This window comes from Neopsephotus bourkii, unplaced genomic scaffold, assembly GCF_033783945.1.
Source record: "Neopsephotus bourkii isolate Nb327-2 ecotype Australia unplaced genomic scaffold, CSIRO-AGI_Nbou_v1 NB_168, whole genome shotgun sequence".
In the NCBI taxonomy this organism is placed as follows: Eukaryota; Metazoa; Chordata; class Aves; order Psittaciformes; family Psittacidae; genus Neopsephotus; species Neopsephotus bourkii.
In genome coordinates, this window is record NW_026900684.1 from 17,384,764 (window position 1) to 17,402,815 (window position 18,052).

General features: G+C 39.1%; 2 protein-coding genes across 4 annotated transcripts in view; one reads left to right on the plus strand and one right to left on the minus strand.

Moving 5' to 3' along the window:
* Positions 1-14,397, minus strand: part of ARFIP1 (ADP ribosylation factor interacting protein 1) — a 43,068-nt gene extending 28,671 nt beyond the window's left edge. For all 3 annotated transcript variants that reach the window (XM_061374380.1, XM_061374372.1, XM_061374364.1), the window contains exons 1-2: positions 14,223-14,397; positions 6,316-6,417 (exon numbers count right to left, since the gene is read on the minus strand). In XM_061374380.1, the coding sequence (XP_061230364.1) occupies positions 6,316-6,408 (93 nt within the window). In that variant the 5' untranslated portion in view covers positions 6,409-6,417; positions 14,223-14,397. The remainder of the gene's footprint in view (positions 1-6,315; positions 6,418-14,222) is intronic.
* Positions 14,398-14,685: 288 nt separating this feature from the next.
* Positions 14,686-16,558, plus strand: TIGD4 (tigger transposable element derived 4). The gene has a single exon (XM_061373966.1). It carries the CDS (start codon positions 14,872-14,874, stop codon positions 16,531-16,533), a length of 1,662 nt encoding a protein of 553 aa, XP_061229950.1. The 5' UTR covers positions 14,686-14,871; the 3' UTR covers positions 16,534-16,558.
* The last annotated feature ends 1,494 nt before the right edge of the window (positions 16,559-18,052 follow it).

Here is an 18,052-nt window from a genome sequence, read left to right on the forward strand (position 1 = left end):
CTTCCCACCAAATGTAGGTTTGCTGTTGCAACAGGGGAAGACAGATTCCCCTACTATAAGGTGACTATACTTTGACTACATATTGCTTTTCTAGTTAAGAGGAAGAGTTTGATGATCACAAGATCTGTTTTCAAACTCTGATTTCCCCCCTTCCTCATAAAAGGGAAAGAAAGTCTTTAGAATTCACCAGAATTTGCTGATACATTTCAAAGTCACAAATCTGTTAAGGAATCACCACCACGTCCTCCCCTTTCCCAGCTTAATTCATAATTTCCAATTTTATGAGGCTGAAAGCCATTGCACATTCATGCAATTATCAGCTAGCAGAAGTATTTTTAATACGGTAACTTCACTGAGATCCAGAGCTAGAAGTATAAAAATCTTACAACTCGGATTTCCAAGAAGTCAAAAGGTTTGATTACCTGCCCTATTCTTAAGTTCTTTAGCACACTAAGGGCTCAAAGCAGCAAAAGCATAGAATAAAGGCACACAGAACAGCTGTACTAGCTTAGTTAGGTCTACTCAAGACTTGTGCAAACCTATATTGCACAGAGCATTTAAACCACTTTAACACTTTGTTAAAATCCCATTTTAATTAGTTCAAGTCACCATATTAAACTAAACATATCTTAGTAAAGTTAGCCTTATTTATATTACTCACAGGAATATTCACCAGTTTATTATACAGATCACCTAGATGAACCAGCAGGGATTTTTGACATATCAATCCTGTTAAGACAGCAGACACAGCAAAGGAGTTGCTCAGAATGCATGCTTATAAACAAATGTTGGTTGGGTTATAGCACTATTATCCAAAAGATACTTCCCATCCATGCTACCCATAATAAGCTAAAATAAAGATGGGAAAGGTAACAGAATTGCATTGCTTCTTTATCTGCTGAAACTTACTTTGTAAATACTTACTGGAAACTAAGGCAGAAGTAAGCAAACAACACTCTACTAATTTCTTAGTTTTGTCAGTCCATTATAATGCATGACTAAGCATTATCTCTTGCTTAGTACCAACAGGAAGTTTAATAGATATGGTTTTGCTTGCCCTTATTACCTTGAATAAAAGTGTTTTAGAACCTCCACACCACTAGCTAGTTCAAGTAGTCTATTAAAAGTGGAGCAACTAGACTGGGAACAACATAACACTTGTTTATTTTTTAATGATGAATGACATTTTAAACAAAACTACTCAAATCACCTTCAGGAAAAATTTGTACCACATCTGATTGTAAAGCTCAAAGTGTAAGTTTTAAAGATTACAAGTGCCATGAAACAAAGTGTTATGTAGACAGACATAACATCTATCCAGTAAGATAACTGGCCCTCAACTTTAACTTATTACTCTAATTTGTAGAGCTGCGCGTATGTATTCAGCACTTTTTCTCCTCTTTGCCCTACTAGGTTTCTCAGCTCCTATTTTACATGAATTCAACTACTAAATTCTTACATCAATATAAATTCTCACATAAAAATAAATGGGAGGAGAGCTTCAGCTTTATTCTATGCTGAAGTGGCAAACAAGATGGGCTGACAGATTTCTTCTGCTCTCCAATACATTGCTCTTCACTCAGAAGACCCTTCTACTTTATCCCATTTGACTTACCTAATGTACTATGAAGTTTTAAATTAGCATCCCTTTTACTTTCATCATTAACATTCATTTCTTTAGTTTTTAAGTGTATGAAGCAGACTACTTTGCAACAAAGACTGTATTTTTTTGTTTCATCCCTTAGAAACAGTTTTCTAGAACTGACACACAGAAATATACTTTAAATATCTCTACATTAATTAAAATATCATCTCCCAGTGTAAAAATCTAATCATGTAAAAAAACTAAGAGATGAACTCACATGGTTCAGATAGAATGTGAATGATAAGGCTTGGCATTTTTTTCAGAGGGCAAAAGACAAAATGGAATTCACCTTATGTATTTGTGCAGCCTGGCAATACAATCACAAAACAAGATATTGAACACATGCACTCAGAGTCATCACATCCCAGAGCTTATTTCACAATTCTAAGAAGATCAATTAAAGACTCATGAGAAAGTTAATGCCTCTTTTGCAGCCTTAAGTTTATTACTGGCATTAAATACAAATGTTTAGTAGCAGTTTCGTCCCCATAAGAGTACAAAAACAGCCAAGAGAAGAGGCTGAAAATAAAAGGAAACTGAAAATAAATATATAAATATATATAAATACTGAAAATAAAAGGAAACAACCAGGACAACAATTTCAGAGAGTCAGAAGGACTTCATATTGATTTTGTACAATAGTTTAAACATAATAGCTTACAACTGCCCGAATACCTTTGCAGGCACACCGAACAGTTTTCTGATTTAATTTATTCCTATACAGCTTTCACACTATATGGCACTGTACTGAATTCGGAATAACACACTTCCTCACTCCTTACTGTAGTCCTCAGCTCCCAATCCCCTAAGTGACGTTAAAACCCCACTCTTCTAATCACATAATTATAATAGCATGCGAGGAAAACTGTTCTCAAAGTCAAGGGTAAAAGAAATAAACCAGTGGAGAACATAAACCAATGAGACTTTTTTGTATGTTGAGTTTTCTTGTATAAAGTAGTAAGAAAAACATGTTTGGTTAGGAAACACTGAAGTCCTTCCTCTGTTATTAAGACAGACTAACAAACATGCAAACATTGGCAAACGCTTGTATACACTAAGTTTTTAATGTTTAAGTGAGTTTCAACAGAGCTTGGAGAGCTGAAAAGCACTGGGTCAAGCTTTTTTGTAATGAAAGGACATCAGACATTTCATCCAATGATGTTAGAAGCTACACCCTTTTTTAGTTAAAAAAGTTTTCATCCATCATACAGGCAGGTCAAAACCTGTCAGAATTCCACAGGCATCTCTTATTATCACAAACAAGACAGAATTAGAATGTAGCGGCATATTTCTGAACAAGACTTCACAGTTAGGCAAATGCTTTTTTAATTTACCTTATAAATATGCTTTTGATTCTTTTTCTTAAACATAAGGAACCAAGATGATGCATCACGTAGTGCTACATCGCATTCCCACAAGACTGGAACTAATATGCTTTCTTCTGAAATGACATTATGGCAATCTGTGCTGTCTGATGCTCTGCAAAAATAATGGCATTTTTCTTCAAAGAAGGAGCAACACTGCTTGCTATTTACAGGTTCAAAAAGAAAAATTTGCACTGCATTGCCTTGCAAAATTAAATACTTCTCATGCTTGAGTGTATACAAATACTGCATTTGGCAGAAAATAAATGTGCCTTTTCATGCCTGAGCAGCTTATGGACGGGATTCTGACGGAAGTACTAAACAGAATGTGAGAATAGAAAAAAGCTTAGTTTTGTATTTAGAGAACTCTGAAGAAGAGGTTGTACAACTATCTCTTTACTCAGTCTATCAAAAACATACAATCAAAGCTGCTGAAGTGTTTGTCGCAAAATAGCTGAAGAAGACCTAATTAAAAAATAGAGAAGAAATCATGTTTCATTGCTTACATCTGAAATGTACATCATCTAAATGAATGCTTCCCTGATGACAGCAATAAGAAAACAAGAAACTAAGATAACTTTGTTGCCCAGCTTCCCAAGAAGGTAACTGAAGTCAGTATATTGGAGTTCAAGTGTTCTAAACCATACTGTGCTCACATACTCTTCCCAAGCACTGTGGTAACAGTACAACATCAAGTGGTAAAGGTTTCTTGCCTCTTTCTTAATCTACCTCTTAAAAATCAGTACTTGGCTTGCCATTTCCATAAGTCAATAAATAGGAAACAAGACCCTTGAAAACCTGGCACAGAAGTTTTGTGGTGCAGTGCACATTGCTTTAGGTTAAAACAAAAAATTACCTGGCAGTGAAAAAAAGAAAATTGTAGCATTAAGGATTAGAAACAACAAACACAAAGCAAGATTAATAGAAACTAAGTATTAGAATTTGAGACTACCAGATTAGTAAACAGACCTAGATGTTAATTCCAAGAAGTTTGTTTTCTGTGTTTTGTTTATAAGCAGCCTTGATTATCACATATTCTGAGTTTAGGTCACACATGCAGGTGTTAACTTGTACTTGACAGTTAAAATAATTAAAGTACACTTCACCTTCACTGATCTCAAAATAAGCATTGTGAAAATAATTACAGCAGGAAACTCAAATATGGTTGCACAGTATAAATTTTCTGCAAGTCGACCAAGCATTTGGCCCATTTGTGTGAAAGTGGCAGTCTCAAAATATAGTTGACTCCGAGCCAGCAAAATTATTGGCATGCCAGCAAAAACCTACTTCAACTTTTATATGTGGCCACAGACAAAAATAACCTAACATTTCAACTTGCTGTAGAAAACTGTGATAATATTTTGACTGAACAAGGGCTCTGACCCAGTCAACAAGAGCACAAGTTTCATTTACTGTAACTAAGAAATAAGCACTACACTAAAGAAGCAATTATTATGTAAGGAAAAGATAACTTAGCAGCATCAAGCCATGGCATCATCACGTTCATCATTCTTAGAAATAGTAACCTGTTTCTCTACTTGCAGGTGAACCCAAATTCATTACCACTTCAAGGTGTACTTCTCTTGCCCCCCTAGATACAGGTACATCTTTATTGACATTCAGTTTTAACTTTATTTCATTAAACATTTTTACATTATGTGACTGGTAGATCTTAGTTCAATGACAAATCTTAAGAAATACAAGCTTTCCCTCACTGCAGTGTTATGTATAAAATAATCATGGACAATTCAGCAGAAGCAGGAAAATCGCCCACTGGTAAGTGCAGTATTTTCCAGTAAGAGCTCTAACATGGATGCATTTCCATCTCACGAAGTTTTATACTTTACAGCCATGCTCACTATACAGCTACCCTGAAAGCATAATCAAATGGCCTTTGATGTTATTTTCAGACTGTATTTTTATTTTTAATATTTTAAATACATGTCTACATATTCAAATTAATTTTACTTATAAAGATTATATCAAACGTTTAAAACTATACTTTTAATATATATTTAAATGCTTGCTTTTCTGCTTTATGAATAAAACTGATGCTTTAAAAATCAGTATCCTCAAGGCTTAGAATCAATAATTTGAAATGTATACACCTGACTGTGCATTACAGAGCACCAAAAACTTTACAGTACTTAACTTTAAAAAAATTTTCCACCATTAACACAACTTTCAGACAAAAAAGTTATTGCAATGTTCAATACCTGCTTTGGGTTTTTTAGTAAGCTTTAACAACTTATCAGCTTTGAAGGAGTGCTTCCATTCAAGCTAAAAGCAGAAGACGAAATCAGGTAAATATTTATTTCACCAATATTCAGGACGTTTATGTCATTTGTTTTTAAACTGATGAAGTTCCCTACCTCTAATCAGGATTTTAGCAGAACAGAATAAAATGTTGAAGCTCTTATCAGTATTTCTTTTAGAAATAATCCTTCACTGCAACTCAGCATGGGACTGTTAAAGGTTAGAGATTTCCTTAAAATCTACGCCTCAGCAGGTATCAAATATATGTGGACAATTAACTTGCCTTCATATTTCCAACTGAAACACAAAATAAAACCAATCCCCAATTCCATAAACTGTACCACAGCACCCTCTGCTGACAGCAAACATAAGAAGAACAGTAAAATATCGCTGTTAAGGGAAAGAACTCAAAATTGCATGCAGATAATTATAGAAGTATAACTTATTTTTCTAACATACAGCAAATAAGATGTCATCTATACCGCATACAGCAATACCGTAGTGATTTTTCAGTTTCAACCCAAGTTGCTTCTTTCCTATTTACAACTTCAAATCGGAACGTGACTAACTTTCTTTACTTTTAGGCACGTTGCACCCAAACCTAATATCAGTTAGAAGCAGCTTGCGCTGAACAATTTGATACTTATTCACAAAAAATGTAGGCTTTAACAAGTCCTGTGAATTCAGGCTATCGAGTCTCTCATTTTAAAAATGCTTGTTGTCCTGTTTATGACTAAAATTTTCTGATTAAAAATCAGTATCCTCAAGGATCAGAGACAAGGATGTAGCAGCATTATTGATTGTGCATTACAGAGCACCCAATTCTTTACACTGTTTCATGCTCAGAAGTATCTGCCACTGCTAGCATGCCTTTTATACAAAATTGCAATGTGCAATCACATTATGCAACTTCAATAATAATTTCTGAGTTTCAAAGGAGTTTTGCCATTAAAGCTCTAGAAAACGTTAACTGCAGTCTGCTATGCATTGCATTGTAACTTTAGCATTTCTGATAATGGTACCTTGTTAGATGGCAAACAAAATTCTTACCCTGTTAAAGCTGTGCTCATGAGAATCTTCCAGCTGTCCATTGCTAGTCACAGGAATTTCTGCTGCTGAATTTTTGGGAGACTCTTGAGCCATTGCACCTTCCTACAGTATAAGAAGAAACAGGTTAGCATTTGTCTTTAATTTCCAGTGATTGACCTACATGAAAGTACTTGATGTATAGGTTTAATGACAGCTGATTTTATTTCAAACTCTTATATGCAATATTCTGATATACTAGGTCTGTATATATTCATTTAACCACACACTCAAATCATATTCATATGCTAGCACAATTCAGAGAGAAGTAATGGAAAGCTTCAAGATCCAAGAGAAAACAAACACTAAAATTTAACCCATTGATGAGGGGGTCAGGGGGTGCCAAACACAAATGAGACATGTGGAGCCAGACAAATATTTTCTATATACACCTGACCCTTAGAGTATTTTACGTACTTCAAGCTGCAAGAAGATGAACTTGGCTAACAGAAAACCAATCAAACAAAAAAAACCCAACCCAAAAAAACACCCCCAAAACTGTACTAGCTAAAACTATGAAAAGAAAGTACTGAATCCAAACTTTAAAATAGTTTAACTTGCTTCTTATTTTAGCATAATACAGTGCCACCTTCTGACCGAACTGTCGTTATACAACCCTGATTCAGCCAACAGCAGTAAATCTGAAATGAAATGCAGAAACAAGAACTTAAAAGCACTGATGCAATTCAAGAATCAAAGTTAGTTTCAAAATGCAGCTGTATTATGAATAGTAGCAGCAGCTGTGAAACCACCGCTTTTAAGAATGACCTAAGGTATAAGAGACGTTCCCAGAAGAAATCGACACCTGCAGAGGGTGTTTACAGGCACCTAAAGAGGGAATGGCACCCTAACACTCTCCAAAACTACGAAACCAAGAATTTCCAAATGTTCATGCTTACATAAAAGTCACCTGCAGTGTTCAAACCAACCCCTACACCTGTGCCAAATCGACAAGTTACACCATCAACAAGTACCTGAGAAAAGGGGTTTTCTTCCTGTAAAGATCCTAAAAAGGGAACAAGCTCTTTTCAGTCAAAGGGTCAGGAAGAGGTCAAGTGTCTGAGATCACAGCTTTAAAAAAAATCTCTACACACACAGAGAACAGATTTCAAATCACTTAAGAGAAAATCAGTGTGCTGTGAATTCAAGAAGTGACTTTAACACTCAAACTTACCCCACCAATCCCTGTTATTTAGGATTTAGTCAGCACCTTCTTTCAGCACTGGGAAGGAATAGCTCACATGCCACATATTAAACTAGCATACCAAATCCCTCAGACAGCCCAGTCTTCACTCACCCAACACAAAGCAGCTTTTGGGGGGTCATCGTTCATACAACAGAACAAACTCAGAACTCGTAGCCTTTAAGTAAATGAAAATACTGAAGCACACCAAAAAGGCCTATGTTTATTTTATGAGTACTTTTAAAGTAGCAATTAGTTTCATTTCAAAGGACATCTCAAGTTGGAAGGAACCCATAAGGATTGAGTCCAAATCCCTGTTGCTATCAACACCATTAGATCAAATGTTCTAGTTATCTGTCATATTAGATATTAATTTAGGAAATCCGTCCAATAGCTTAAGCTCCTTAAGATTGCTCTAAATCTCAAACCTGCTTGAACTCCCAGACTGCCAAGAACTATGATGCTTCTACTTGACACAGTCAAGCGGGGTATTTTTCTAAATGCTTGGCCTGTCACAGCTACCTGCGCAATACTGAAATGTCAGTGCAGGCTTACACAGCTATTTTTGTTCTTCTTTCTGCAAATTGTCGGGAAAGCGTCAAAGGGAAGTCCTGTACTGTTAGGGGATACACTTCATTTGGCAGGGATCACAAAGCTGCATTTCCAAATTTAATTAAAGGCAAAACAAATATTGGCTTGGATCCTTTCCATCAAGAATCTCAAATAATTTTGTTAATATTGTACACTGATGGATGTTTATGCATTTCTTCAGAGATACACATGCTCACACATATGTATACATTTCTGCAGAAAATACATTAGAGAACAAAAACTCATCAGCTTCTCTGGACAACTTCTAGTATCTAAGACAAATAAGAAGCAAAACACATTTTTTTAGGCATTCTTACCCAAGTCAAATCTATGTATCAAGTTCAGAGAAAAAAAACAACCTGCTAACTTCAGTTTCAACTTAGGTATGTACTAAAACATCATTTTCCATTGCTGAAAGAAGGACATTTCATTACTCTGCTTTCCCAGTCCCTACTGTGAGCTACAGTGCCCCATCTCCCAGCCACACTCCTGACTGCACTGTAAACATTCACCTCACTAGCCTGGTAACAGACCTTTCCACCAGGTTATTTTTCCCCCGGTTTCAGTGAGTTGATTCAGTTTGCAATGAGGCTAGACAAGCACCAAAGACATGAAATGAGCAGCTGAAAAACGGAAGTAGGATAAACTGCTAATTTGGTGTGGCCAAAACAAGAAATCATCACCTGCGTTTTAGTCAACAGCCAAAGCTAACACTGCTGCCAAGAACAATTCCTTGCTCTTTTTTTCCTGCCCTTTACCCCTAACTCTTCCCCCCAACAGCTTTCCCCATTCCCCTACCTACTCCCTGGGCCAGAACAATGCATTTGTACAGAAAAAAGGACTGCAGAAACACTGCATGTAAAAGAAGACGCCCAAGGCTCAAAATATTCCCATTCAAATTAGTTCATCACACAGCTCTAACACTTGGACCTATGAAACAGAAGGTGTGACAATGCAGTAAGAAACTGAGAATAAAAGACTGCTCTCAGCCACAGCATCAGCTTACTTCTGCAGTGCAGCATCTCACAGAATTGTACAATAGTTTGGGTTGGAAAGGACCTTAGGATCATCCAGTTCCAACCCCCCTGGCCATGGGCAGAGATGCCTCACATTAGACCATGTCACTTAAAGCTCTGTCCAACCTGACCTTGACCAAATACTTACTCTAACTGTGGCCAAAACCAGCAGTCATTTCTCTTTGCCTCTGGATGCATGTTCCTGCAACCTCACACAACAATGGTAGGCTTACTGATCTGAGGTGAAATTAAACCACCAAACCACAACAGTACTTCTGTTCAAACACTGAGTATGATTGCTGAATCAAGTGCCCTTTGGTAAGTGGAGCTCACAGCTGATTTAAACTAAGTATATAAAAAAACTCCTGAATCCTCGGGAAAAGGGAAAAAGAAGGAAGAGCCTAAAGTAAATCTAAATTTGTATTGATGTTTAAGGCATGAATGACTAATGCACAAAAGAAAATCCCCCCCCAAAGATTCACCATTCCAGCAGCAGATCCAGTGCCTTATTATAGTGAAGCTGCACAAAGATTGCCGCCTTTTAAATATCAACCCTTTCTTCCTGCAGTACTTGCACATTTCAGACTCTACCACACCTAAATCTATCCAACTTACAAAGCAAATACTGCAGCACACCAATGAACTACTGGTTGAAGTAATCCTTTGTTATGAACTAATTGTTCTTCACAGTGTCTCAAAAGCAGCCCCACCCATTCAAGATAATGTACATGGACTCATACCCCCATACTAACTTCCCTGTATGTGAGAAGTTTCGGCCTGAAACTGTTGCTGGGAATGGTTGACTTCACACTAATATAATGATCATCTCGTTTAGACTGAACCTCTTCTGCAGCTGGATAAGACTCATCAAGTGCTGCTTTCTGATATACCGGAACATGAGATAGATTTGGCATGCATCGATAGATCTGAAAGGAGCCGGATGTTGCACCTTACAGAAACCAAAGTAGACTTTCAGGAAGCATTTATTTTACAAGTTCTTCTAAGGCAAAGAGAAACCTCCCTCTTTTGATGGTGAACAGGTCTTTACCTCTCCAAAATCTAACCAGGACTAGGAATACAGCATAGCACAAGCTTCCACTGGCAAAGCAACCTTCTCCACACAGACAGCTAAGCTTGCAACATAAAATCCAGGAAGTCAAACAACTGATATTTACTGTCACCTGCAACAATACATTAATTGTATCATACCATTACAAAGATCACAATTTTATTAAGACATGAGATTTACCCAAACATTGAGAGTTTATATTCATGCTAAGCCACTGGAACCTAGTAAGTTGTTAAGTCTGTTACACATAACTAGAAACAGAATCCCTTTCATTTTATTCTCAAAAAAAAAAAATAACCTCCTCACCTACACAAGGCAAAGAAAAGTCAGTAACACTGAGCACATGTGCAAGAAATCAGCTCTGTGAGTACAGTGATCATGAAAGGTAAGTTATGTACCTAAAAGAGCTTCAATAAGAAGCTAAACTTCATTTCAAATAGCTGGTAACTACAGGTGACACTGCAACTCACCCAGCTGTTCGAGAGGAGGAGACAACCAATCATCAAAAATTAAACAGTCTATCAGTATTAAGCATAATTCACACATAGCTTCATTAACTCTTGCACCATTTTATACATGCTCAGCCACATACCAGATTAGGAAAACTGTGACAAGATCACTATTTTTATTGATACTGTGTTTCCTAAGCTACAAAACATTTCAATTAAAGCAAATAATTAATAAGGTAAGCAGCTCACATGACAAGGGAAATAAGGACACAAAGGCTGAGAAACTGAATCATCTAGATCATCTAGATAATAGTACACCAGATAACCTATTACTTCGGAAAACCAAACACACAAAACAAGACATTTTTTCCCCAGAAAAACAATTAATTCAGGGCTACCACTGAATAAAGTTGGATTTTTCTCCAACCAATACAAAATCCCTTGAAGTAATTAAAAAACAAGTATAATTTATTTGTCTGTCTTAATTTTCTATAATACTGTTGAATATGAAAGACTGCACAGCAGACATGCTGTTTTCCCCAGAGTGCTGTCCAAACTCTGCTTGTGGTTGAGAACAACCTCCTGCTTATTTCTGAGCAGTTAACACATCTCCATTATGGACTAAAAGTGTGTAATTTCTTTGCTTTGCTGGTTAAACAAGAAGCTCAATTCATCTTGTAGTGCAGTCTCGTTAAGAAAATTTGTACCTCAGTTGTACCACATTAGTGATCCTGGACTTATGTTTGTATCTCATAAACTTACACACCATGGTAACGCTGTTTAAAACTATTAAATGATACAAGCAGCAAAAAAGATTTTCTTGATTGCCTTAAGAATTCCTAACAACAAGGCACAAATCATGTCCTAAGTCCTTGCAGAAGACACTGCATAATGACAATTAAGTCTGTAAAATCCAAATTAATTCACTATTCGTGCTACAACCTCCCCCCACACACCATTTTTTGAATAGTAGTATTCTCCCGTGAGCAGTAGCAACACTTTCAGCACAGCTCTGCAGGATCACACTGACCAACTTTAGAACGGGAGAAGGGAAAAACTGTAGATTAAAGGTGGCTTTTGTTACAAGTTTAACTGCACATTCTAGTTTAACTACAGAATTTGCTGATGACTGCTTCAGTGGCAAAAAAAAAAAGGCATGTAAACATCATATGCTGGATGTAAGAGTAAAAAAATTCTACATGTTTACAAAGATTCAGAAGGCAAGATAGTCATGTGAAATTGTGCAACATGGTACCTACATACATGTATTACCTATATTTAAGGTTCCATTAAAAAAATGCAGAGACTTCTGTATCTCAGTGCTCCTGTAGGTGTTAGAGAAAGGCTTTTTACAAGATATTCAATGCAGTGTGAATTCTGCATTATCCATTACCTTTTCAGTAAAGCAGCCATGACTTTAAAACGTAATAGGTGTTCAGTGTACTGGGACACTTGTTACCATCACCAGCAATTACAACAAATCAAAGATCTCCTATTTGGAAAAAACATGCCTGATCCATACTCTGACATTAATCTAAGCCCAAACCCCCGTCCTCATCACTCGTGTCCCTCTGGATTTTCTGGTTTTTTTTCCCACTAGACCAATCCTGCAATTCCACACAACTACTGCACCAGAGTAAAACAGAGGGACAGAACAGACTGAAAAATCTCCCCCCATGGCAATGCCACTTTAAATGCATAGCTGACTACAACCTCAGTTATAGCCCACCATAACTAAAAGCGAACGATTTTAAAGTTTTGGGGATTTATATATATAATTTCTTCAAAGTACAATGTAAAATGGAAAGCAAAGCAAAAACTTATAAACAAGTCTCCTTCAGGATGACGACTTCAGAGACATTTAACCAATTATAGATAGTGGTTGTAAGAACACACGTGGACTTTTCATAAAAAAAAGGCAAATTCTTATTTGCTTATCCATGTAAATACAAATTAAATCTCATCAACAATAAGTTTGCTTTGAATAAAGGATTTATCCTTCACATAGTTACATTACTTAAGTAAATGGGATCCTCATCAATTACAACTACTTTTCTGAGCAGGATGCACTGCTTCTTCAGTTCAGTTATCTTAAATTAATTGCTAATAAAGCAAAAGCAAGATATCTTTTGTCCAAATAAAGTTAATTACACTTTTATTACTCCACTGCATAGACAAACAATTAATGTTTTTGTAACACCACACTAAACACAATTGCTGGTGGAAAATAACAATAACACATTTCCTTAATTTCGATTTCTATGACCACTTATCACTAATTCTTGTCAAGATTAACTGGTTTTTAAGAAGAATTTAAAGAACTGTATCAAACAGTTTCTGCTGCAATCACACCAGTTTCCTCCTTATGCTCTTGAATTCCCTGGCTGCTCCACTTGCATGATCTAATTACGCTTGAAAGCTACAAGACATGATGGAGGCAAGGACTGAAGAACTGGGCTGCCACTAACTTCCACACTCCCTACTCTAGGTCAACCTGCCCCTAAAAGCCTTAACACTCTGCTCATCTCCGCATTAGCTAAGGCATGGGCTCCCATTACGGTTTCAATGACTACCAAAACAGAAAGCAGGAGCTGATCAAGATACTGCCTCAGCTTCCAGTTTTTCCCATCTAATGCTCTTCTGTATTAGTTACTCCTTACATTTTAACCATTTGTGAGTGCATACATACATACACGTGTAAAGATATATACGAGTCAGACAGCACTGATCAAATGACATCCTCCTCCAGCCCTTTTTCTTTTCTAGAAAAATCAACACTTAGATAACAAAGCAAGGGCAAACTCCTTGTTACCAGTTCCACCAAGCATAAAGACCACATCAGACATTGATATGACATCCAGTTCAGGGCATGAAAGATGAAAGGCTGTGAGGGGTTTCAGTAAAAAATGATAGATCAGAGACGTACTATAAGCAACACCAGAAGAATTGCTTCTGGTTTGTAAACAACATTAAATGTAACAACTGCTTGTCACACAACGCCACGGTGTTTCCATGTTTTAAGAACAGAAAGCCAGCTGCAAAAAGACAAATTGAAACGCTTAAACCAGTAATCGTAAGGGTGTGGAGTAAGTCCCAGGGGCATGAAATTTATACAGCATCTGAAGTTTGCTTGCCCCACTAACAAACAGGTGCCTTTTCCCTCTCGTGAAAGCCACCTTCTGCCCGCCCCCTCCGGGTGCCCACCACCACCTGAAGCGGAGATCCCACCATAAACAGGAAAGGAGATGGGCAGACCGTAAACCGCTCCGCTCCCCCGAACCCAGCCGCCAGCACCTGTGGCGAAGTACAAGGCAAGGCGGCCGGGGGCAGCACCCGGTGGGCCCCGCTACCGGCTGCGGGCTCCCCCCGCTCCGTCGACAGGCCCGGTCGCCCGCTGCCAGCGCCAAGGGACTGCTGGGGAAGCAGAGACCACTCCCGCAATATGACACGTAGGACCGGACGAAGCGGGAGGTGCGGTACAACCCCGCTGCTGCGACTCCCGCGCCGGGCCAGGCCCGACCTGACCCCGGGGCCCAAAGGCCTCGCTCCAGCCTGTCCCTCACCTGCCAGCGGCACTGCTGCGACCCCGGAGGTGTCGTGCCGAGGGGGAAGGAGTAAAGGGAAGGGGGCAGGAGGAAGCTGGGTAGGGCGGCTCCGGCGCCCCTTCTCCAGCTTTATTTTCTTCCTCCTCCGGTACCAGGAGGAGCCGGAAACACTTGGCCGGAAAGGCGGCTGACGGCGGCAGGCGCGGCGGGCTGCGGTCTCTCTAGGCTGTTGCCTGTGTGTCTATGGTTGCTGCCCCGCCGAGCCGGAGCCATAGCAACCAGAGTCGGGGCCTCACCGGGCTGCAGCGCCGCCTGCCTTGTCCGCTTCGCTCTGCTCTGCCCTGCGCTGCCCGCTCCTCCTCTCCTGCCGGCGCTTTAATTTCTCTCCCTCTGGCAGATGGTTCTGCAAGGGCGGCCCTGGTTTGGAGGCCCAGAGGCGGTGGCAGCGAGGGGCGTCCCCCCCCCCGCCCCCCCGGTGCTGTCGGCGCGGCGGGAGACGGTTGCTCCTTTCCTGTGGGGCAGGTGTGGGTACACTGGTCCCAGCCGTGGTACCGGCCCTGTCTAGCCCTCGGTGTGAGGCGCGGCTCTGGGCCGGCTCCGCAGGCGAGGCGCTGTCGTGCGGGTGTCAGCCGTAACGGGGAGGCTGCCCCAGCCCCTGCCAACTGCCATGCCCCTGAGGTCAGAGCAGGGGACTGGACACCGTACTCATCCAAGGCGCCCTGCAGCCGCAAGCGGCAGAGCCCCAGTGTGCCTGCCTGGGTGCGCGGCTCTGGAATTCGGCCCTGGCACCATGGCTGAGGCTTCGGGGAGTCCCCTGCCCCAACCCACAGTGCGGAGGAAAAAAAGCATATCTATCGAGGAGAAAATTGACATCATAAGCGCGGTGGAGAGTGGGGAGAAGAAGGCAGACATTGCAGCCAAGTATGGCATAAAGAAGAACTCCTTGTCTTCAATCATGAAGAATAAAGAAAAAGTTTTGGAAGCCTTTGAATCCTTACGATTTGATCCTAAAAGGAAAAGGCTAAGGACCGCTTTTTACACCGACCTGGAGGAGGCATTGGTGAAATGGTACCGAATTGCTCAGTGCTTGAACGTGCCAGTAAACGGTCCTATGTTGCGCCTCAAGGCCAATGATTTTGCCCAGAAGCTCGGACATAATGATTTTAAATGCAGTAATGGCTGGCTTGATCGTTTCAAGTCAAGGTATGGATTAGTTTTCAGAGCTCAGCCTGCAGAAGCAGCTGCTACTACTACAGTAGATGCTTCAACACTTTGGTACCAAAATGTTCTTCCTTATTATTTAAATGAATATCAGCCAAAAAACGTGTTTTACATTCAGGAGACTGGATTGTTGTATCAGATGTTACCATGTAACACATTTACATTTAAAGGGGAAACTTGTTCTGTAGGTAAACTAAGCAAAGAGAGAATAACTGTAGTGGTGGGTACAAATATGGATGGCTCCGAGAAACTTCCTTTGCTTATTATAGGAAAAAACAAAAGCCCACACTTTTCCAAAGATGTGGAGTCACTACCTGTGGATTATGTAGGAAATGATATGGCATGGATGACTTTAGAAGTGTTTGAACAGTGGATGCACAAACTTGATGACAAATTTCAAGCACAGCAGCGACGAGTAGTTATTCTTGTTGATTCTCTCCCAGCTCACACAGAAGTAAATAACCTGAAGTCTGTCAAATTAATGTTCTTTCCTCCAGACCCTTCTTCATGTACAACTGTGAAACAAAGGGTTATCAAAAGTCTGAAGGTTAAATACAGGCACTATCTCATCAAGAGATTTGTTGACTGCGTAGAAGGTAATGAAGAATTTATGCTGCTTCTTCGTGATGCAATTGAGATGTTGTACCTGTGCTGGAGGGAAGTAACGCCAGAGACCATTGTAAAACATTCTAAAGAAGCAGGATTCAAGTTAGAAACCAAGGCAAATGGTGATGACACAGAGGCTGAAACTGATTTTAATTTGCTTGCACATGCACAGGCAGCTGGAGTGGAGTTCCCAGAAGGAATATCTTTGGAGGAATATGCAGCTCTAGATGATGGCTTGGTAACTTACGAAATGCCCACAAATAACAAAGGGGTGCGTGCCAAAGAAAGTGAATCAGATAAAGCTGGGACATTTGTTTGCAATGAAGATGAGGATGAAGGTGATCAACTTCAGGGAGCTGAACAGCCTTTACCATCAAAATCTGAGGCTATGAATGCTTTAGATACCCTTCGAAAGTTTATCAGAAGTCAAGACACGGATGATTCTCTTCACGATTCCCTAGCTGACCTGGAGAATTTTATTCAACATGTAGTATGTAAATAAATAATTTTAGCAAAGTGTGAAAGCATGTAGTTGAAGAAAGAAAAAAGGGAATTATATAAAGAATTGCATAAACATAGAAATATATAAAAAGGAATCATATAAGTAAACACAAATAGGCAGTTTTATAACAAGTGTTGCTGCAGTGTTTTCTAGTGTAGTTTTCTTAGGTGCCCAGATGTACATAATGAAAGAAATCTGAACTTATGAAAAAGGGCTGTGAACTCGAGTTTTCCACAAAATCAGGAGGAAAGAACACAAAATTTGGGGTTGAGAGAGGACATAAGTTGAACCTTTAAAATGATAGCTGTAGTAAGTATGGTGGAGGCAAAAGCAATTCTCTGAGCAGTTCAGTGCACTCAGGATGAACTGGTGCCCAGTTGGAATTCTTTCTTCAGGAAGAGATTTAACACTTCTTCGCAGTGATAGTATCATTGGTGTCTTTGGTATTGTTGACAGTAGAACAGTAAATATTTGTCAGCTTGGTGCTTTTGATACTTAAACAAAAAATGGAGTAACACAGAAAATCCATGCTGAAGTTCTGAAAACTAAGGGTTGTTTAACATAATTTTTTTTGTCCTTGTTCAAGAATTCTGGTCATAGTTTATTCTTGCAGCAGATGATAAACAGCAGAAAGTTAGGAGTTTGGGATGGGTGTTGTTTTCTTAAAGCTCCTCATGTGTGTATACACAGGAATGGCATAATCATTTATCTGAGAGTCAAAAGACAAACAAACCTTTACTTGGTCTTTGAAGAGGTCAAAAGGGAAGGTCATTCTGTCCCCTTAAGTCTCTCTGGTATTTGGATTTGATGTAGGTCCTTCTATGCAACTCCATGTGTTTTTACAGAACACAACCAGATGATGCAGTATCTGCAAACCCTTACCAACTCTTGTTTTATTTCCTATACTTGACGGTTGTGCTGTAGGAATCAATGCACGGATGTGGTTTATTATTATAACTGCCATGAGCAGGGGTGCTGTTTGGGTGAGTGCAGTGTTGAGTAAATCACAGTACATTTGCACATCTTCTGGTACGCATTTCAAGCAATGTAATCATACCAGAGCCAAAAATCGCAATTTATATGAGACATAGTGCTCCTGACTTTTTTCAAAACCTATTTAAATATCTTCCACATCTATCAATTGTATTTTTTCAAAAGTTAGAGATAATTTTTCTAATTTAGAGGAAGAACAAAATATTTCATGGAAGCCCTTTTAGGGTACCTGTGTAATAAAGAATCTGTTATGGTGCCTATAAGCCATGAGAAACAATCTCTTACTTATTTGAATCTTCAGTTTTCAATAAATAGTTTGGCTGAAGTTTTTTTGACCGTTCTTTCCAGTGGGGACAGTTTATCCACTTGTAAAATCATTTCAGAAAATGAATTAAATTGTTGGAAGACTGTGAAAATATGGGGGAGGGACACACTCATGAGAAAATGCCTATCACAGTATCACAGTATGTTAGAGATTGGAAGGGACCTCAAAAGATCATCTAGTCCTAAACTGTGTGAATATTTT